This window comes from Thamnophis sirtalis, unplaced genomic scaffold, assembly GCF_051295495.1.
Source record: "Thamnophis sirtalis isolate CommonGarterSnake01/CBP01778 unplaced genomic scaffold, rThaSir2_p1.2 scaffold_9, whole genome shotgun sequence".
Lineage (NCBI taxonomy): Eukaryota > Metazoa > Chordata > Lepidosauria > Squamata > Natricidae > Thamnophis > Thamnophis sirtalis.
Window position 1 is genome coordinate 62911619 of NW_028261389.1, and position 23354 is coordinate 62934972.

Genomic DNA, 23354 nt, shown 5'->3' on the forward strand with positions numbered 1-23354 from the left:
TTCCAAGAATGGTGGTTTTCTAAATTAACTCCACTTGAGGGCAGCCTTGCAGATGGTCTGAGTTAGAAGTCAAAATTGAGAAACGCTACTGGATGCTTGAAAAACTGAGTTTGAACCACAAAATGTTAGAATGTGTTTGTTAGCAGTATGTCTGAAGCATAACTGGAAATCCAACACTGGTGATAATTTTTCCTGAGAGGACAAATGCTTCAATTTACCCAGAAAAAAAGGGAACAAGCTCACATTATTGTTTCCCAGGACAGAGAGAGTTAGCTGTGTGGGCTAATTATTTGGTGGTGTTATTTTTAGAGAAAGAAAGCTAAACTCCTTGGATTATGTAAATATTTAGCATACATTAATTTCTGCCTGGTAAAAAAAGAACCATGAGAATTATCATTGATGCATACTATAATATTTTTTGAAGAAATGAATCAACATGATGTTGAGGTGCACTTTCTGATTTTGGTATCTCATTATTTAAGAAGTTATCAGCTGAAGTTGACCGATACAATTCACCAATTTTGTGTTGAATGGGCCTTAGGGAAAGCAATGATGGATTGTTCGGTTGGTGCTGATCCACATTTGCAAAGTGTGTACTATTATAGGTGATTCAGATTAATGTTGTGCACCACCTTGGATTTAAAGAGTAAATGGTGCATTGGAGTGTTTCAGAGCACACACACACACACAGCTCCTTAAACTAAATGTATTTGGAATGAACAGCAGCTGTGAAAGGCAGCTGTGTGATCCCAAGAAAAGGCAGAGATGCTTTAAGAAGTAACAAGGAACTATGGCTGTGCTCCAAAGGACCTTTTGCATTTAAATTTAAAGTTCTCCCTAGTCCTCACACAGGTGTTTGTTAACGAATTGTTTCACGTGGCTGAACAAACCTAAATACACTTGCCTGTACTCACATCTTGGAACAGGACTGGGGAAGCCTGGTTCTGAGTCTACCTCAGCCATGGAAGTCCATTCTCTTCTGTAACCAATATATTTTTCAAATGTCATGGGGGTGGGGGGGGGGGCGAACAGGAAAGATTTCTGGAACTTGAGGATCTTCCCTCAAGTTCCAGAAGAAAATCTGGGGATATAAATGTACTAATGAAAGAAATGTCCTTCTGGGTTCGGCTCCAAGTGGGGAAAAAGACACTGGAGACATGGAGGCTGCTTGGAAAGATGGTTTATTGGTGGACAGAACCACGTGGCTTGAGTCCTGAACAGAAAAGGTGATCACATGCTTCAATGTTGGTGGAGAAGAAGAGAGGGCTGAGGGAGGGGCTTGCTAGGCTTTTTATAACCTGTTCAGTCCCACCACTCTGTTTCCTGTTCCTGTGTAAGAAATGTATTCTGATTGGTTGTCAGACTCCCATGGGGCCATGCATGGGCAACTCTCTAGGCTGTGTTTTGAATACAGGTTTGGTTGAGTTCTCAGATGCCATATGGTGAGTTGGGTAAAGTTCCTTAATCCCATTCCCCTACAGCTGAAGTGGAGAAGTCTTTATTATGTAAAGGGGACTAGCTTGGCCTTCTTAATGGCCCATTGATAAAGTATGGGCAGGAAGCTACAGGCAGCTATTCTGTCTTTTAAAACATGTTTATTTCTTTTCACATCCAGAGAAATATTCTGCCTTTTCAATATTTCCTAGGATATTTCATTTTTCTGGGAGAGGGCGGGGTGATAACCTCCTACAGTACAAACCCAAGAAATTCTTGCCTGAAGGACTTGCACCTGACAAATTGTTTGATACCACAGGAGTTGTGCTCTTTCCTCAAACTCTGCATATATTTATTCAGCTATCCACAACCATGTTGGGATATGACAGAAAGAGGGGGGAGAATTGCAATGCTATCCCTGGCGATCTCATGCTACTCTTTTATGTATGTTGAGCAATTAAAGGGTACTATTGATTTAAATCTACCTGAAAGGATCCTTATAAATCTTTGCCAATCTGGTCTCCCTTAAATGCTTTGAGACTAACTCCCTAAATTGCCAATCTCCTGGAAGATCCAAGTTGGGAAAGCTGCCACTGCAGAAGATTGCACGGTTAATAAGCTACATTACCTAACCTATAAGCAGAACTTATAGGGAAATCCCCTGATTTGACTTGCATCCTGGTGCAGTTAATTTTGCAACTTGTGTCTGGTGAACTTCTATGTGTGAAGAATGGATACTTTGCTGCAGTCTTGATTCTTGAGAGATGGGGGTGGGCATGTGCAACACACTGAAAATGATAAATGTTCACAATGTGGATTTCTTTTCCTTTATTTCCTATGATTAAAACACATTTTCAAAGGAGGAAATAGCAATATTTTACATGGGATTTCCCTGCCGAAGGAAAGTTGATTAAAAAGCAGTTAATGAATAATGAGGGAGCTCTTTCCCAATCAGATGTGACTTCGGTTCTTCACCTTTGGTACAGTTCAGCTTAATGACATGACTGTTGTAACCTGCACAATTTGAGCAAGTAGAAGAAAACAGCTTTAAAATAAAAGTAAAGCCAGACTCAAAGATTTGCCTATAAACTGGACTGCGGTTCACGTCACATCATCATTTTTGCTGATTTGTTTTGAAAGAGGATTCAGATTAAGGCCCCTTGCTGATCAGAACAAAAGAAAGAACTCAGTTAGCATTGATTCATCAGAATTGAACAAATCAGCCAATTGTTTCCCCCAAAATAGCTGGGCAGGGCAGAAAGGAAGCACTTGTAAATGTGTTTTACTCCATTATGCTTAATGGATGATCTTATAATCCCTGATGTAATGCTACTCCATAATTCCTCAGCAAAGTCCTCATGTTTCATTGTCACTTCTTCAAAAAATGCTGTGGTCTGTAAAGTTCAATTCAAAATTTAAAAAAATAATAATATGAAAAAGATCACATTAGAATGGCAACTAAGCCATGGCCGCACCTTAGTTTGTAGTGGATTGAAAGAAGATATTTTTTTTAACAAGTGCAATTTAATGGGAATTTTGAAATCCTTCCAGGGTCTGAAATGATTGCTAAAAAGAAGAAAAATAAGGTAGTGGCAGTCGTAAACCAAATAGTCCATTCATTTGAGTACAGCAGACTATTTCTTGATCCAACTGCAGTCCTCAGTTTAAAAATACAAAGAATGCCATTTGCTTCAATCAAACAAGTTCACACATTGCATTTTTCTATTAAGTGATTGATGTCTAGATCAGTAGTGGGTTGCAATTTATTTTACTACTGGTTCGCTCGTGTGTGTGTGCGTGCTCACGCACTGGTGCAATGCTTCTGTGCATGCGCAGAAGCCCCTGGGTGGGTAGGCAGAACCTCTTGCCATTGGTTCACCCAATCTGGGGTGAACTGGAAGCAGCCCACCTCGGGTCTAGATATATACTTCTGCAGATAAGTTTGAGATGTATCTTGTCTCCATGATGGTGCAAGTATAAGCAGATTTCTAGTGTACAAGTTGCATTGTTTTTTTCTGCCTTGTTGTGTGCTCTTATAGACCTTCACAAATACCCACCCTAAAGGCTGCCAGTTCCCCATCAAGAATACACATCTCTATAGTCATCTTTTCTCATCCAAATAATAAACATTTATAATTTAATGGAGAGTTATTCCGGTAATATGGAAAGATATTACAAGGAAGGGGTTGTTGTACCCATTTCTTGGATTGATTGAATTTGGCCAGTCAAGGCAGAGGGGGTGACTACTCCCCCACTAATGATTATACTATTAGTGTATGAATGAGAAAACACAGGTAAAGTTGGGGCAATTTGTCCTGTGGCCCCAGCTTCTGCTAGTTTGGATTACACATTAACTTTGTGCCCGCAACCATGACTGTCATACAAATTACTCAGCAGAATCACAAGAGCATTGCGTAAGCCAGGCAAAGAATTTCTGAAAATATATATATATATATTGGAAAAATGAACACATTTCAGATCCCATTTTTGCAGTTCTGAGATGGTCAAATTCTTTTCAGATAAAATACGAGTTGAATCTCATTTTAGAAGATAATAGGAAAACAACCTTTAAGACATGGAGTACCGCATTAAGCTGTTTAGTGTAGGCCTGGAGATCTTCCCAGATCAGACAAGGGACAGCAAGTGGCCAAAATCCAACAGCAAGTTTTTGTTTTACAGAAAGGAGAAGCAAAATAGGAAAGGGCCCTGTGTAAAAGAGAAGACATTTTAATATCTATTCTCCACTTCAAGGGCTGAAAATGTCAGTCCTTGCCTTCTGGAGATGTCATTGTGTCCCTGCTGGGAATTCTAAATCACAACTAGGTGAGATGGGAGTAAAAAAACTCTCAGATAAGAGCAGTGGTGGGATGCGGTTTGGTGAGTGTGCTTCGCACGCCCATGCAGCATTCAAAAAAATGAACTTTTTAAGCTTCAAAACTTACCTTCTATGTCAGTGCCTGTGAGTAAAACAGCTGTTGCGTGGCAATCCAATGTGCCGCGTGAATCAGCTGAGCTAAAGAACAGGGAAATATAGGACAGGAAAGCACAGGGGCAGGTGGGCGGAGCCAAATACCGGAACTACTGGTTCGCCCGAACCGATCCAAACCAGCTGAATCCCACCCCTGGATAAGAGTTGATTAAAAAGTGTAAGAAAATTATCTCAGGGGCCTTTATCCGCTTCTCTTTTGAAAACAGGTTACAAGATAACCAGGAAAAAGCTAGTTACATGTACATTCTGACTTCTCTAGAATTACAGGGAGGGAGGGAGGGAGGGAGGGAAAGAGAGAGAGAGAGAAGTGCCTATTTGACTGGTACAGTCATATAGAAATAAGAAAGGAAAGAAAACCTCCCTCCAGGCATTAATACATCTTCTGTTTAGTAGGCTAGAGCTGATGATGAATCTGTCTAACATGAAAGAGAAACAGTTTTGCTTTCTTTATCCTGTATATTGTTTCAAGTCCTACAAAAGATTAGTATTTTGTGCTGTCCTTACATGCCATATGCTCTTTGAATCATTATGTCAATTTGGATCAGCACAACATGTCCTCATATGTTCTTTGTTCTTTTCTTAGAACCAAGTTGAGGAAATAGGATTGAAATCCATTCTGGACTTGTGAATTTTATTTCCTCCTTTTTGGTTTTACACCTGGATGATTCCTTATTTTCTCATCAAGTTCTTACTCATTGCAGACTGCAGTTTTAAGAGTTTATTCCATTTGTCTAGTCTCCCCACTTGTGAAACGTTAGAGAGATTTTTTTTTTTTTTAAATGTGTATGTAATGAGATATCTACTTCAACCATCAACAGCAGTGGTGGGATTCACATTTTTTTTACTACCGGTTCTGTGGCTGTGGCTTGGTGGGCGTGGCAGGGGAAGAATACTGTAAAATCTCCACTCCCTCCCCACTCCAGGGGAAGATTACTGCAAAATCCCCATTTCCTCTCAATCGGCTGGGACTTGGGAGGCAGAGAATAGATGAGGTGGGGCCAATCAAAGGTGGCATTTACTGGTTCTCCAAACTACTCAAAATTTCCACTACTGGTTCTCCAGAACTGGTCAGAACTTGCTAAATATCACCTCTGATCAACATCCATAATGACTTATACCAATATCAGAATTATTGTTAAGGTTCGCTGAACAGTCAAGCTAAGTGCTTAGACTGGATTTGACATTTTTATAAATAATGTTATTAGGTTTTTATCCTGGTTTTTAAAAAATAACATGTTGGAAGAAGACTCCCCAATCACCTAAAACACTGATCTTGGGTATCTGACAAACATAAAACAGTAAGAAAAAATGAGTCTTTTTCTAAAGGCAAACTAATTTTTCCTAGAAAATTGTATGCTACAATGTTATTACAGATTTTATATTTATTTCTAATTATTTAATCTCACCTATTGCATTTTATCTCATTTTTTGTTCTGTACAACCTTTTCATCTGTCACAGTAGATTGGGATAATTATTTTTCTTACCTGTTTCCTGAATTATTTTTAGGAAGTTCTCAATTCTTTCTGTATGTTTAGAAATGGCTAAATCATTTTAATGAACAAAAGAAAGGGAAAGGATCAAACCTAGCTGCTAAAAGTTATGATTTATGTAACAAAAACTATGAAGAAATTGATAACTAAGAACACCATATACATAAAAAGATAAAGGTTCCCCTCGCACATATGTGCTAGTCGTTCCCAACTCTAGGGGGCAGTGCTCATCTCTGTCTCAAAGCTGAAGAGCCAGCGCTGTCCAAAGATGCATGGAGCGCTGTTACCTTCTCACCAAAGGTTCTATTTTTCTACTTGCATTTTTTACATGCTTTTGAACCGCTAGGTTGGTAGAAGCTGGGACAAGTAATGGGAGCTCACTCCATTATGTGGCGCTAAGGATTCGAACCGCCGAACTGCCAACCTTTCTGATCAACAAGCTCAGCATCTTAGCCACTGAGCCACCATGTCCCTCACCATGTGGATGGTTTACACCAGGGGTGTCAAACTCGCAGTCTGTGGGCCCAATGTGTCATACACTGGCTGCGCCCAACCCCATTTTAGCAAAGTGAGAAAAAAGTTATGATACATCTCATAACAATATGATGCCACAAGTTTGACATCCCTGATTTACACAGTTAAAAAGTTCATTAGAAGTAAATAGATATAGTAATGGAGAAGATTATTCCTGTTAACCCAACTGCATGTACTGTATACACAATCTACGATCAGGTGGAATTTATGGGCATCTTCTATATCGTTTGTTTTTTTAAAGAAAAAATGATTTTATGTGGCACTGTTACATCTCCAGATGAAAAGCTGCAAAAGCACCTGATTGTGCTATCGGGGAAAAGAAATGTTGCAGTTGAGATAACAATAAAATGTGTCTCCCTCTCTGGATCTTAGGTCATAGGTTTATAAAAAACCACTTGGATTTGACTTATTCTTGGTAATTCCAATTTGCTCAGGCTTAAGGCTGATATATACAAGTCTTTGTGTGCAAATGAATGCTCAAAATGCAGCATTGTTGATAGCACATTCACATCTACAATGCCACATTGAGCACAATATTGTGAAACAAAGATTGACGTATACAGATTGTGAAAGGATCCTAAGTGACTACTGATTCTACTTGTTTTTATGAGTTATACCTTGTAGCACATTCCTTTGCTTACTAGTTAAAAGGCGTGATGTACTGTCTTTGGGGGAGCTTATTCCCTATGTAAATTATGGCATGCCACCTTTCCATTCTCTTGGATAAAGGCAAAATGTCTTAATCAGGAAGCTCTTGCATGGCTAATCTATTCTGCGGGGTCATACAATGTAGTCCCTCGATGAAATAATATGCTGGAGATCAGTGAGGTGCGGTGAGGATTATGGTTGGTGAGGCAAGAGCGTGGCAGCGGCAAGAAGCTACGTCCCCGCCGCTGTGTCCGACAGGCCAGGTGTCTCGCGTTTATGGCGGACATAAACATGAGATGCCTGTTGGACACAGCGGCGATAACGTCCCTGCCGCTGCCACGCTCCGCCACCTCGCCCCCCGCCTCCTCCGACCCCACCGCTGTGTCCGACAGGCCAGGCCTCTCGTGTTTATGGTGGACATAAACGCGAGATGCCTGGCCTGTCGGACACAGCGGCAGGGACGTCCCTGCCGCTGCCGCACTCCGCCGTCTCGCCCTCCTGCCTCCTCTGACCCCATCGCTGTCTCCAACAGACCTGGTGTCTCGTGTTTATGGTGGACATAAATGCGAGACGCCTGGCCTGTCGGACACAGCGGTGGGGACGTCCCTGCCGCTGCCGCGCTCCACCGCCTCGCCCCCACCTCCTCCGACCCCACCACTCTCTATTATATCATCTTTATAATATTGCATCTTCAAAGGGATTTGGTTGGTCTAAGTGAGCAAGGCACTGAGCAAAAGTTGACTTCCTTGGCTACTCAGTGCACTAAACTAATTGTCAAAGGGGAGGTCTAGCATACTTGTCAAATAAGCTCATGGAGATAAACTGCATTGAGTTGGCAGGTTTGAAGAAATTTGCATTGTTACCTCTTAACCTGTATTACTGTACCACAGACTCTTTTCTTTGAAAAGGAAGGTGTTTTTGACATACTGTATTTTCAAGGCTTTACCGACACATTACTATAAACATTATTCTTCACAACTTCCTTATGTATTTTGGTTATCTTTCATGAAGAAAGCTATATTTCATCTTGTTTTCCTTTTAAGCTTCTTCCTGGTTTGCATGCTGGGGTTTTTTTTTTTTTTGCATTGCAATTTCCCCAATACTGTTTATATTTGCTTCTGTGTGGCTTGGCTTCATAATAAATTGAATTATGTGACTATTCCAAGTACTAATTATATCTGTTTTTCATTCTGTAAAGTCAGTTGTGTAATCTATCTGGCCTAGCAATTTATGAAAGAAATTTAGGATTAGACTGTGGCAGAGTTCCCACATCTCATGTTATAACTACGATGAGAGTAAACTACAATGGGTGGCTTTACATTTCATGTTATCCATAAATCACACCTGGGATTAAATCATGCTATGCTTAATCTTATACCTGATGACAATCTGTAAAGCTCAGGTCAATTTAACTTTCTCTGTGCAGAGATGGACAGATTGACATTAAAAATAAAGGACAAAGAAGACACAGAATATTACTTACCATGCAACTGATTTTACAATTGGTTAGAGATAAGAGGTAGAAAATAGATGAAGAAAGATTATTGCTATGTATGAATTAAATATAAAGATGGTTTATAATTATAAATATGCTAATATAATTAACAGAATGATAAATAAGCTAATATAAAGAGAAATCTAGTTACAAATATTCTATTGCGTTATTATCACAATTGCATCACAGCGGCCAGTTATTTCGCCAGATTTGGCATTGATTACTAGTCGGGCCCCACCCAAGGGCCTAGGACGTCATAACGTATTTTCGTAATATGCGTGCGGATCCAAGCAGTGCGGCTTTTTGCATTTGATTGATGGTGATTTTGCATTATTGTTATTGTTGTGGTTGTTGTTATTGTTGTGGTTATTGTTATTATTCTTGTTGTTATTGTAATTTCCAATGAATGATCTTAGCAACGTGGTCATGGAATTGTAGGTAGTCAGTCTGTGAAATTTTACTGCACTCACTGATCAAGTGGTCGGCTGTCTCGTCTTTCTCATTACAGAGGCAACATTTGCTGTTGGTGGTAACATGTTGAATTTTTGCCTTCATGCAGTTTGTGGCTAAGGCTTGTTCTTGAGCTGCCAAAATAAAACCTTCTGTTTCATTTTTCAGTGCTCCTGATCTTAATCAGTTCCAAGTTAGTTTTTGGTCAGCTTTGCCTTCATTATTTTTCAAGTATTGGCTATGCATAGCTTTGTTTTTCCAATTTTCAGCTTGCTTCTCAATTACTTCTTTCTTATATTCAGATTTTGACTTAGTTGTCTTTAAAAGGCCTCCTTTATTTACTTCCTTAATCATTGGTTCTTCACTTTTCTGGATGTAATCATTCAAGCTGTATTTTTCTTCTTCCACAGTCTGTTTTACTAGTAGGAGTCCTTGACCACCCTCTGCTCTTGGTAGATATAATCGGTCAACATCACTTTTATGGTTCAAAGCAGGATTCATTGTCATAAGCTTCCTTGTTTTTCTGTCCAAATTGTCCAACTCCATCTGGATCCAGTCAATTATTCCTGCAGAGTATCGAATGACAGGTATAGCCCAGGTATTTATTGCTTTTATGATGTTTCTTCCACTCAATTTGGACTTTAATATCTTGCGAATTTGTCGAATGTACTTGGCTGAAGTTAATTCCTTGACTTTATTATGCATTAAATCAGAGGCCTCTAAAATCCCCAAGTACTTGTAGCCTTCTCCTGGTTTTACTGCCTTTATCATTTCTTCATTCTCAAGTTCTATTCCATCATCTTCTATGACCTTACCTGCTTTGGTTGCCATTGTTGCACATTTGTCAATTCCAAACTGCATACCAATGTCTTGGCTAAATTCTTTTGTGCTTTCAATTAATAAATTCAGTTCAGCTTTTGTTTTACCAAACAATTCAAATCATCCATATACACCAAGTCAAAATTTTCAGTCCTTTCTTTGCAAGTTCATATCCATAGTTCATCTTCTTCAAAATGATTGTCAGTGGTAGCATTGAGAGTATAAAAAGTAGGAGTGAAAGGGAATCACCCTGGAAAATGCCTCATTTAATTTCAACTTCTTCATTAGCTGTAAGCTTCGTTTTCCAGAGGTTCATTGAAGTTTCCATTAACTTTTATATGTTGCTGCTGATGCCAAAGATTTCTTGAGGCATTTCTTGATGCAGCTATGGGGAACTGAATGAAATGCTTTCTTATAGTCTATCCAAGCCATAAACAGATTGGTTCGTCTTTTCTTTGAATTCTTTAGGATTAGTTTGTCAATCAGCAGTTGGTCCTTTGTTCCTCTTGAATTTTTGCAGCATCCTTTCTGTTCTAAAGGAAGCAAGTTATTTCTTTCCAAGTATCCATAAATTTGGTTTGCAATGATACCAGTAAGGAGCTTGTATGTTGTTGGCAAACAGGTGATTGGCCTATAGTTTCCAGGATCCTTTCCTTTTTCTTTATCTTTTTGGATGAAAAATGTCCTTCGAGTTGTCATCCATTCATCATTTTCAGGTGTTTTTAAGATCTGGTTCATTTGGGCTGCCAATCTTTTGTGCACACTTGTAAGTGCCTTTAACCAGAAGCCATGTAACTCGTCTGGTCCAGGTGCACTCCAGTTATTCACTTTTCTTGACTGTCATTGCACCATTTCTTTTGTTATTTTCACATCTTTCATTTTATGCACTTTAATAGAATCCTCAATCTGTTTGATCCATTTTGCATTTCTGTTGTGTTTCTTGTTGTTTTCCCACAAATTCTTCTAGAATTTCAGAGCTTTCTCTTTATTAGGCTTTTCATTTGTTGTTACTCCATCTCCACTTTCTAAGCTCTTATAAAACTGGTGCTGATTTGCTCTGAACTGTGAGTTTTCCTTGAATTGAGTTACTCGGTTTTCATATCTTTTAATCTTTTCAGCAACAGCAAAAACCCTCTGCTTCAGCTCTTCAATTACTATCACAATCACTTTATTCTCCAAATTGTATCTTGCTTCCAGGCTGCTTTTGACCTCCTCCTCCTCCTCCTCCTCCTCCTCCTCCTCCTCCTCCTCCTCCTCCTCCTCCTCCTCCTTCTCCTTCTCCTCCTTCTCCTCCTTCTCCTCCTTCTCCTTCTCCTTCTCCTTTTCCCTTTCCTTCTCCTTCTCCTTCTCCTTCTCGTTGTTGTTGTTGTTGTTGTTGTTGTTTGGTTAATCTTTGGTGAGATTCACAGCCTAGGGGCTGGTTGATAGCTCAACAGCTCGAGTCCTAACCAAGAACCTAGGAACTGTTAAGGTAACATTAGAGGATATAAGCTGTTCCAAGTAGGGTGGTTTTTATAGAATCAGAATGTTCAAGTCTGATGAATTTAAAAATTTCCAAATAGCGAGGTAGCCCTTTAGGTATTGCTCCAAGGGCTCCAATTACAATTGGGACAACAGACGATTTCCTTTTCCACAGTTGCTCAACTTCAATTTGCAAGTCCTGGTACTTTGTGATTTTTTCTTGCTGTTTATCTTCAATTCGCGCATCTCCAGGTATTGCAATGTCAATGAACCATACTTTTTTCTTTTCAACTATTGTTACATCAGGTGTGTTGTGGGCCAAGTGCCTGTCAGTCCAAATTCTGAAGTCCCACAAGATCTTGACTTTCTCATTCTCTAAAACCTTCTGAACCTGATTTTCCCAGTGGTTTTTGCTGTACTCAAATCCAAACTTTTGGCACAATTTCCAGTCAATGATCTTAGCAACGTGGTCATGGAATTGTAGGTAATCAGTCTGTGAAATTTTGCTGCACTCACTGATCAAGTGGTCGACTGTCTCGTCTTTCTCATTACAGAGGTTTATAGTTTAAATATAGTTTAAACACCAAATTATTTAGTCTAAACTAAATATAGTTTAGATTCAGAAACTTAACTACCATGCACTATTTGCCTGTGATAAACTTAAAATAGTCTTTTGTTAGTGACTGCCCAGTTTAGCAACTATCTGAAGGTATGTCACTGCTACAATTGACTTCCATACCACAATCTCTGGATATGTTTATGCCACCAGCTCACATACATCTGATTGAAGAATTGAAATACTGGGTCAAATATAAGCCAGCAGTGTGCTGCAGCTGCCAAAAAATGCTGCTTTGGGTCACCCAAATGCCTTAGATTTGAATAATAGTCACTGCCAAACAAACTCTATGTGGAAAAACATTCTAGAGTTTACATTCTTGAAAAGAACTATCACAACTTCCACTCTTCCCCGAGAGGTGGCAAGAATCTGTACAATCTCTAGTAAAGTAACAAGATTGTGATTTTTCACCATTCTATTCTTAAGTATCTGCAGTGAAGGAGATGAACTTGTCTCTTACCATTAATGTGCTGCTCCTTTCAATTTCTATCCATTATTTTCAGTTTTTAGCTTTGAGTTAAATTCATGTTGACCAATAAAGAAATAATAAAATAAACAACAACAAAAATAGTTGTTGTTTTGCAAATGTTTCAAAAGTGACTACGAAGGCTCCTGGATTGGGGCTGAAAGGTGAAAGCGGAAGCAGTATGCTCCATCCCATATAACCCTAACCCTAACCTTAACCCTAAGAGTCAACAGCATATTTCTTTTAATCCTCTGTTCCCTAGGATTTGCATACCCAACACCTCTAACCATTTTCATAGAACTTGTTTTTTCAGATGCCTCTCTATGAAAAAATGCCAGACAGAGATTGCACTTTGTACTCCAGATGTCTTCTGACAGGCAGCATAAAGGGAGGCTAATAAAAGTTATTTCCTCTTTATGCCTTTACTGCAGATATTCTGATGAACCATACTATTCACTTCAGTGGTGACATAATTTATATCGCTCTTTCGTTCTTTAGCTTTTTGCAGCTACATTTTCCAAAACCTTGTCTATCCAGCATTCTTTCTTATGACAAGTATTTTTGCTAGATGAATCATCTCATACCAGAAGCAGTGATTCTATTATAAGTGTGTGGGAAATGAAGTTGTACGAACCTCACAACCTCTGCCTGACATATGATTTAAATCCAGTAATCAAACAACTTGTCTTCTTAGATATTTAGGATTTGAATTAAGATTTAATTAATGGAATATCTAATTCCACAACTAACTCAAATAATGCTCATATTGTGGTGTTATTTAAACATTATTAGGTCTGGTTGCAAATCTTTATGTGAAAACATAATCCATACATCTGCTATAGTTGTATACAAAAATGGATTCATTCATCTGTCAAATCTGTATTCTGTCCATCTTGTTTTGGCTAATGGACTACATAAATGATAAATTGAGATATAACCACCTGCTCTATCCTGCATTACAATATTACATATTTTCATTAGTTAAAGAGAAAATAAGTAAAGACATAAATTAGAAAATGAGCTATCTTTGGTGAGCCAATAAATTATCTCATTCTGTTGCCCTTCTTCCTCAACTGGATATCATCCAAGGAACAATAACTTCAGTATTTTTCATTCAGCAATGCTGAAGGAAATTGATGGGAACTGAAAAAGGGACTGTATTAGGATTAAGTTGAATGAAAAAATATGAAAGACTAAATATTACATGATAGTAGAAACTAAGGGTGGTTTTCCCCAAAAGATACAGCCTCTCCTTTGTTGAGCTTCACTTTTTCCTTCGCTCTCTGATTCATAAACTTCTAACAATACAGTCATATGCTGGATAATACCTTGTTGAAGCCTGTTGCTCGCCTATGGTTTAATATAGGTGATAATAATTCAATATTTAAAGTTGCAATACTGTTACTGAGATTGTTAATTGAGATGGAATGTGGAGACTATTATTTCCAAACAAATTGTTGGCTTGAGAAAAAAAAAATGCCAACTTTGGAATGTTTTGTCAATTCCATTGGAAATACTTTTGTTTGCCAGAATTTTCAAAATCATAGCACAGTTTTTTTCTTGAATTAATTATTATTTTCTGATTTTTTTTCCTCCCTCTGGTTATTTTGTTTGAATTTCAAATATTTCTCTTATGCTTTTATTCAAGATTGCATAATATGTTAAACCACTGTTGCGGCCTAAAGAATACACGTGGCACCATTTCCCTTTCATTTATGTGGCTTATTTACAAGAAGCAGAATTTTACCTGATGTGTATTGTATCATCTAATCTACAGTGGCTGACATTTTTGTTTCTAGAAAACAAATGTTGAATTTCCTTCTCTGCAAACCAGTGATAACGAGTCAAATATTTAAAAACCAGATGACATGAAAACCATATAAATCCCCAGGACATGCAAAGTTAGAGACAGAGGTGGTATTCAGCAGATTCTGACCAGAGGTGGGTTGCTCCCAGTTCGGCCTGGATCGGGCAAACCGGTAGTGGCAGCGGGGGGAAGCTCCGCCCCACCCGGATGTTTCTGCGCACAAGCCAACCGGTAATAAAAAAAATGGAAACCCACCACTGGTTCTGACCAGTTCTGGAGAACCGGTAGCGGAAATTTTGAGTAGTTCAGAGAACTGATAAATACCACCTCTGACTAGTCCCGCCACCATGTATTCTCTGTCTCCTGAGTCCCGGCTGATCGGGAGGAAATGGGGATTTTACGGTAACCTTCCCCTGGAGTGTGGTGGAAATGGAGATTTTTACAGTATCCTTCCCCTGCCAAGCCCACCATGCCACGCCCAACAAGCCATGCCACACCCATCAAGCCATGCCCACAGAACTGGTAGTAAAAAAAATATGAATCCCACCACTGGTTAGAGGCTAGTTTAATGAACAGTTTCTTTCTTAGACAAGCAGGCAAGCTGTTGTTTTCACATTCAGGTCACTGAGCTTTAACCTAAACATTAATTTATTTTGGGAGAAGGCAAGAGTAAATTTAATCTGAAGCAGATGTTCTGAATAGAAAAAAGGGAAATCTTGGACAGATCTACAAAATGTGTAAAGAGTCAGGATGGCAGTCATGATGGTGCGATCAAAACTCCACCTGTTTTTTTTTTACAAATATTTTTCACCAGATTCTGCTGGCAGCCTGGGGATTATATTGGACTAACTGGGTAGGGTTATTTCATAGAACATAGCCATAGCATGCCTTTCAAATATACTCATAACTTCAATTAGATTGGTACATGCTCTTTCTGTTGCATAAAAATCAAATGCGATCCTAAAATAAAATGTTAAAATCCTGGTTGGAGTATGATAGGGTTGGGCCAATTGAAAGCTTACAACCTAAGTAAAGGTAAAGGTTCCCCTCGCATATATTTGCTAGTCATTCCTGACTCTAGAGAGCGGTGCTCATCTCCGTTTCAAAGCCAAAGAGCCAGCATTGTCCAAAGACGTCTCCCTGGTCATGTGGCTGACATGATAAAATGCGGAAGATGCACGGAACACTGTTACCTTCCCACCAAAGGTGGTTCCTATTTTTCTACTTGCATTTTTTACATGCTTTCAAACTGCTAGGTTGGAAGAAGCTGGGACAAGTAATGGGAGCTCACTTCATTACATGGCGCTAGGGATTCGAACCACCGAACTGCTGACCTTTCTGATTGACAAGCTTAGCATCTTAACCACTGAACCACCGCGTCCCCAACATTTGCATACCTTATGACAGATATGACAGATTTTAAGCCCTTGTTTATTCCTAGAATTGTAGAGTTGAAGAGGACTTGGAGTTCATTTACTCCAGGAGCTTCAGGGTAGAATTTGCAATACAGGATCCGCTTTTACAATCCAAATAGGTAATTGTTAGTCTTGATATCAATACCACTTCAATAAAGAAGGGCTCACTATTTCCCAGGTATACCCCCTTCTACAGCTTATTAGAAACCTTTCCCAAGATTTAACAGAAATTCTCGTATTTTTCACTATTTCATTTGGGTCCCTCTGTCTGGAGTAACATAGAGCAGATATATTTCATTTCTGTGTGAAAGTTCTTCACATATTTTAAGAAATGGATTGCATCTTCCTTTAATTTTCTTTTATCTAGACAATTTCTTTGGCATTTCTAACCAGGATTGAAATCTTACGTGCTATTATGTTTTGGATTCCATCCACATAATTCAAGTGACCTCTAAGAACTAACATGTATTTTTATATGAATATATGAGTATTATTTGTCTTATTTTATTCCTTAGATATATTCTTTAAATTAATATATCTTAATTTTCTCCTCCATAGGGATTTCATTGCAAACATCAATTTTCTAGTAAGTATTATATTTTCATTCTTATTATATTTCATTCATTCTTATGATCAGGAAAGCAAAAATTTTGAATGACCAATCAGTCTGAAAGCTCATTAATTTTTTTTTGAAATTTTCTTCCTATTTGGAGACTTTCTTATTCACCCTCAAATGTCTTGGGCTATGTCAAGATACAAGCTTTTCTGTGAATGACTTAAATAGTATGTTTGTTTTTAACAACAATTATTTTAAAAAATGAGGTTTCGATTCTCAGAGTACAAAATGTATTATCAATCCTTGTACTCAAATATTTTGATTGTATTGCCCATTGTCCCTCAAATAAAATATCAGTACCTACACAAATACTGCAAATGAGTAACCATAGACATACTCATTTGTCATATATCAATGGTGGTTTTTCTATACAACCTTTTCTGGATGTAAAGTAATGTATAAATACCGTATTTTTTGGACTATAAGATTCATCTAGCTTTTGGGGAGGAAAACAAGAAAAAAAATGCCTTTGCCTCTGCCTCCTAGCAATTTGCCTCCTTGCAGGAATCAGGAAACAGCCTGGTCAGCTTCAGCACAGCCTGAGTTGGCACAAGTAACTTATTGGCGGTTGGATCTGCCTCCTGGAATACTACCGATCAGCTGTTCCAGGTTGTAGGGATCACCACTGCCCATCACTGCCATCACTGCCTGTCACTGCTGCTGCTTCTTGCCACCTCCATGTAGTCCATTTTTGACCTCCCTGCTGCCTGGAATGAGCGGAAAATGGGGCACATGGAAGCCGAAAATGGAACATCCAGAGGCTGAAAATGGGGGGTGCAGAGGCAGCAATAGGCGGAAGCAGTGATGGCAGTGATGGGCAGTGGTGATCCCTGCAGCCTGGAACAGCTGTTATACGGTATTCTGGGAGGCAGATCCAACCGCCAATCAGTTGCTCATGCTAAATCAGGTGGTGCTGTGGCTGACCAGGCTGTTTGTTGTTTGCTGTAAGGAGTCAAATTGCTGGGAGGCAGAGGCTGAAGGTGTGGGCCAATGGGTGGATGGGCTTTGGCAATATTTACTGTATTAGAGGTACAGACATTCCACCAACTTTTTTGGGGGACAAAGTGTAACTTATACACCAAAAGATACGGTAGCTATCAAAATCTTTAAACAGAGTTTTTGAATGGGTGAAATGTAAAGCAATGTAAAATAGTTACTGAACTGTACATCCTGACATTGCATCAGCGGTCAAGCTATGGGATGTTATTGTATGTTCCAAATCCATTTGCCTGTAACTCTTATTATAGGCCAAATATTCCATTTGGATGCAATCTATAATGATTTGGCTCACTCTTCTCCTGGAGAGTGTGATGTGATATGCTTTTAATTATTTGTAAGTGTGTGTCTTCAATGGCTGTCATTACTTAAAATCACTTAACATTTATTTATTTATTTATTACTTATTTATTCATTTTATCTTACTTTTATTATTTTTATAAATAAGGTGACAAATATACGTAATATTCCTTCCTACTATTTTCCCCACAGTGAAGTAGATTGGTTGCGAGAGAGGGACTGGTTCAAAATTAGACAGCTGACTTTCATGCCCAAGGCAGAACTAGAACTCACAGTCTCCCAGTTTCTAGCATGGTGCCTTAACCACTAGACCAAACTAATTTATCTATTGGTCTACCCACAATAGATTTGGTATTTTGCCTGGTATATTCCAGAAGGTGGATATAATTTTCTTCATCTATTGTGGCCTGTGGTGTACCAGGTATTATTCAAGTTAGTTTCTTTCTTTCTTTCTTTCTTTCTTTCTTTCTTTCTTTCTTTCTTTCTTTCTTTCTTTCTTTCTTTCTGTCTGTCTGTCTGTCTGTCTGTCTGTCTGTCTCTCTATCTATCTATCTATCTATCTATCTATCTATCTATCTATCTATCTATCTATCTATCTATCTATCTATCTATCATCTACTAGAGGTGATTCCAGGCGGCGTTCAATAATTAAAAGCCACTAAAAGCATTAAAACATCAGAACAATGAAAGTGGAATCAAGTGAATAAAGGTACCTATATAAAAGGATTATATAAATGATGAAATCTTGTAAAAGATTGTTTACAACATGGGCTCTCTGTGTTTTTATTAGAGTAAGTTGTTGTATTTCTGCTTTTATTGTATCCTTTACTCTTATTTTCAGAAGTTTATTATCTCTCTGCTCATGGCCACTTGAACTTGCATTCCTACAGTCCTTGAGTCAGCAGAAAAATACTCTGGCACAAGCTTCTTTATTTCAATTTCTAAGTCATTTTCTGTCTCAGTGATGAGGCCACCCAGTGGTACTGTCTACACATATTTGATATTAAGGAAAGGGATTGGTGGATTCTCTGGTTTCATTTTCTCTTTAATGGGCATTGCCTACTGATGAGAAAAATATGCACCTATCATTCTTTCTACTATGAGTTGGGACTGGGGTTGGGATTGGGAGGACTGAAAGATTGTATCAGTTATTGATAAAATCAACAGAGTACTGACCTATGAAATACTAATTTATTGGGCAGCCCCCTTCTCTCACGAAATGATCCTCAGGGCAGCCGACTTCGGCCAATGCCTGTCACCTGAAAATTGGTTGAGAGGAATTAGTGGGGAAGTAAGGTGGAATGGGGTCAGGGCTATATTGGTCACAAATCATCTCCTTGTTTGTGCAGTGATGGTGGATTTATGACAGACATGTAAAAGGTGAAATTTTGGGTGACACACCACTGCTCCCCAACTCCTGACAAACATTCTTGAAAGCATGTTCCATTTTTTAATTTATTTTTTATTATTTTATTTTTTATTTATTTCCTTTATTTGTATGCCGCCCTTTTCCCTGGGGGGACTCAGGGCGGCTCACAATTCAAAAAGGGAGGGGGGGAAAGACAAACAGTATTCCAATATGGAAACAATACAACATATTAAAAGAGAGCACAACAGTCACACAATTCGGGTGGGGTTGGAATCTTAACCCCAGGCCAGCCGGGACAGCCAGATCTTCAAAGCGGCGCGGAAGGATTGGAGGGTGGTGAGGGTCCGAATCTCCACAGGGAGTTCATTCCAGAGGGTCGGAGCAGCCACCGAGAAGGCTCTCCTCCAGGTAGTTGCCAGTTTACACTGGCTAGTAGATGGAATTCGGAGGAGGCCTAATCGATGCGATCGTATTGGTCTAGTGGAGGTAATTGGCAGTAGGCAGTCTCTCAAATACCCAGGCCCACTACCATGAAGGGCTTTATAGGTGATAAGTAGCACCTTGAAGCGCACCCGGAGATCGACAGGCAGCCAGTGCAGCTCGCGGAGGATAGGTGTAACATGGGTGAAGCGAGGTGAACCCACAATCGCTTGCGCGGCCGCATTCTGGACTAGCTGAAGTCGCCGAATGCTCTTCAAGGGCAGCCCCATGTAGAGCACATTGCAGTATTCCAGCCTAGAGGTCACAAGGGCACGAGTGACTGTTGTGAGGGCCTCCCGGTTCAGGTAGGGACGCAACTGGTGTACCAGGCGAACCTGGGCAAATGCCCCCCTGGTCACAGCTGACAAATGATGTTCGAAGGTCAGCTGTGGGTCCAGGAGGACTCCCAAGTTGTGAACCCTGTCTGAGGGGCTTTTCAGAGACTTTGGAAGCTGCAGAGGTTGCATGAGGATGGTGTATGCTCTTGTGTTGACACTGGGCCCTGTGGGAGTCATGTGAGAAGGTCATGTTCTTGTGTAGCCTCCTGAGTCTGTGAAAATTGTGCAAGGCTAGGGCCTGTTTTCATGCAGTGTTCACAGCATTCTCCGAGGCTACTTAAAAAACAAAGACCTTGTGCAATCTGGAGCAGCCTCATGTAGGCCATAGGTGCTTGTCAACAGAAAGGGAATGCTGCCTATTGATGCGCATCTTGGGAAATGATGCAAGGAAACCATTTTGAGTGACTGTGATGGCCTCTGCTTCAGATCCAACCTCAGTACTGCTGATAAGTGCCACTGTTCAGGGTGACCAAGATTGGGGGTAGGGGGAGAGAATTATTTCTGTTTTCTGAGAGAGAGGGAGAGGAGGAAGAGAGAGATAGAGACAGAGAGACAGAGAAAGAATGAGAGAGAATAGCAGGAGTGTCAAGTTAGGCAATTTCATTTCAACTTGTGATATTTCTATTAAACTTTACTAAAGCACACACTCCTTCAAATTATAGTGACCTGGCATTGTTTAAGATAATTTTATCTGCTTTTTTTGGGGGGTGGGGTGGGGTGGGGAAAGATCCTTCTTTTCCGCTATGGAAGAATGGTTTATTAAACTGTGAGAATATGCTTTGATGTCTAGAACAGGGGTCGGCAACCTTAAACACTCAAAGAGCCATTTGAACCCATTTCCCACAGAAAAGAAAACACCGGGAGCCACAAAATCCGTCTGGTGCCTAACTATTTCCTGAGTGGCTACAAAACTAGCATATGTAGTTGAATTAAACATTCTGTTTTCTCCTGTTTTCTTTTCTTGGATTTATCCATGGTTGGCCTACCGGGGGCAGAAAAGCTCAATAAATCGCATGCCAGGGAGAGTTGCACATTGGCAGTTGTGATGCATATTTTGAGTGATAGGGAGCCACAGTGGAAGGATGAAAGAGCCACATGCAGCTCCAGAGCCATGGGTTGCTGATCCTTGGTCTAGAATAACTTCATTGACTAAAAAAAACCCCAATAACACCTGTACAATTCAGTGATATTTTGAAATTATTTTTGGACCATGCTTTCTATGCATAGAATGATAGCATAACCCTAATTTGGTCCTCTGGTTTTTCATTTTGTGGGGTGGTGAGGGAGGGAAAGTATTTAACCAAGTCAACTGTATAACTTAAGAATACATTAATTAAACAGTTAAGAGTTAGATTGGTGTAATGATTAAAGGCACCAGGCTAGAAACCAAGAGGTCATTTGTTCTAGTCCTCACATAGGAATGAAGCCATCTGGATAATTTTAGGTTAGTCTCTCACTCTCTTAGAAGAGAGAGGTAACGATAAACTGCTTCTGACAATGTAACCAATAAAACTGCAAGGACTTGTCCAGGCAATTGCCAAGAGTCAAGAATGATTTGAAGTAACATAAACACTTGTATTGCATGGGCAATAGGTTTTCTCTCTGGCAACCATTTAGCCCTGTAGGTGATGCTTGCACTAGTCATCTTCCTCAGTACTGCCATATTTGGTCAGAACCTAAATTGATAACCTAAGATGATATGGCGAATGAACATATCGTTCCTTCCTCTAAGAGAAGACTCTTGGTTGATCCAAAATCCTCCTTTGTGTTAAAGTACCATATGTACTGATGGATTGTACAACTAGCCCCCTTGAGTCAGAATTGGGAAATCTTTACTATTGTTTTTTAGAAGATATGACTGAAGTATATGTCTATAGTGCATTGTTTGTCTAGTGAATGTGTTTCCTGCCTTATTAGTATAATGAGGGATGAACCTATAGACATCTGCTGAGTTTTTCTTCAATGATTTAAGATATTATCTAGCTATTTCAAGTTTGTTTTTACACAAGAGGCACATAGACACATATATTTGTTATCTTTACAGTGGAGGCTATGAATAGTTTCTGCCATCCTGCACCCGACTCCCTTTCTCCAGTCAATCTTAGAAACATGAAGCTTGGGACTACAATGAAGTGTGAAGATCACAGGCATTGCTCTCTCCACTTAAGTGTTAAGACAAACCTGCAACTTAATGGTAAATCAGAAGATTTCATAGGGAATGTGGATAATAACTGGGGGCTCTTGTTCAGTGGAGGAGCATGTGCAGAAAAGCCCAGCTCTACTTCTAGATCTCTAGAGAGATCTTTGGGTCCTGAGAAATCCTTTCAGATAAGGCTCCCAACACAATATTGGTAAACAGGTAAAGACGTTGTGATTCCATCTGAGAGAGCATACTTGTCCTGGTACCCAGGGCTTGTACACACAAAATGGTCTTGGTGTAGAATGTTCTCTTGGAGGGAGGGATAGTGCCAATAGGTTGCATCATGATTAACACTACCAAATTAGAATTGCAATAATATGGATGATCACTAGACAGCAGCAAAGAGATGAGAATTGTTGTACTGTTTGCTGCAATCTTGTGGTCACATTAGTATATACCTTGTTTGCCTGAAAATAAGACCCAACTGGGAAATAAACCCTAGCATGTTTTGTCGGGATGCTCATAATATAAGCTGTACCCAAAAATAAGCCCCAGTTAAGATCATCATGCAGATGGATGCATTTAGTACTGTGTTTCCCTGAAAATAAGACCTAACCAAAAATAAGCACTAATGCATATTTTGGAACAAAAAATAACATAAGACCTGGTCTTATTTTCAGAGAAACACAGTACTAAGGTAATTTAAAACTATGTGAAGTTCAACAGTGTGGGTTTCAGCTCAGTACAATGGCAGAATATTCCTTGAGTTTTTAAGATGTCTCCAAGTGCCATTAAGAAACTACAAACTAAAATTAAATGAATGCAACTGGAAAGAAATCAAGAAAGATAGCTGTATCAAAGAAAACAACAGGAGCTGCTTTTATGCGGCAAACAAACTACTGTAAATCAATATTCCCAGTTGCATGACGATAACATGATTCCATAGAGGAATCTATGAAAATACTTTCTCTAGCAGAAATTTTAGAAGAGATAAAGGAGATACGAAAGTAGGAGAGTCATCTGTCTAATCAATGTTGACCTTAATGGATTTGGTCAAACTGGATTGGCATTTATGAAGGTTGGTTAGTAATGCACTTTAGCTCCATGAAAGTAGAATTAAAAAAATGGACCTATCACTGTTTTCTTCTACATTTTATTTGGTAGAACTTTGAGGAGCATTTCAACTTTTAAAAGTGAGGTACTCATCTTTGATTAGCCTATGCTTTCTAACAGTGATGCTATTTGATTCAGAGGGCTTTTTATTTCTATGGTTCATTCCAGAGGTGGGTTGCTCCCGGTTTGGCCCGGATCGGGAGGCTCCGCCCACCCACCTGGACGCTTCTGCGCGTGTGCACGTGAGCATGCCCAAACCAGTAGTAAAATAATTGGCAACCCACCACTGGTTCAGTCATAAAGGTTCCCCCCCTCTTTTATAATATTCTTTTGGAAGTGAGTAATAATTCTTTCCCCTCAAAGTTTGTTTCTTTGAA

At 39.4% G+C, this 23354-nt stretch overlaps 1 protein-coding gene across 1 annotated transcript in view; it reads left to right on the forward strand.

The window, feature by feature from the left end:
• Positions 1-23354, forward strand: part of IL17REL (interleukin 17 receptor E like) — a 64210-nt gene that overhangs the window by 1075 nt on the left and 39781 nt on the right. Inside the window, exons 2-3 of the mRNA XM_087722561.1 lie at positions 16184-16211; positions 21769-21918. Coding sequence (XP_087578687.1) covers positions 16184-16211; positions 21769-21918 — 178 coding nt within the window. The remainder of the gene's footprint in view (positions 1-16183; positions 16212-21768; positions 21919-23354) is intronic.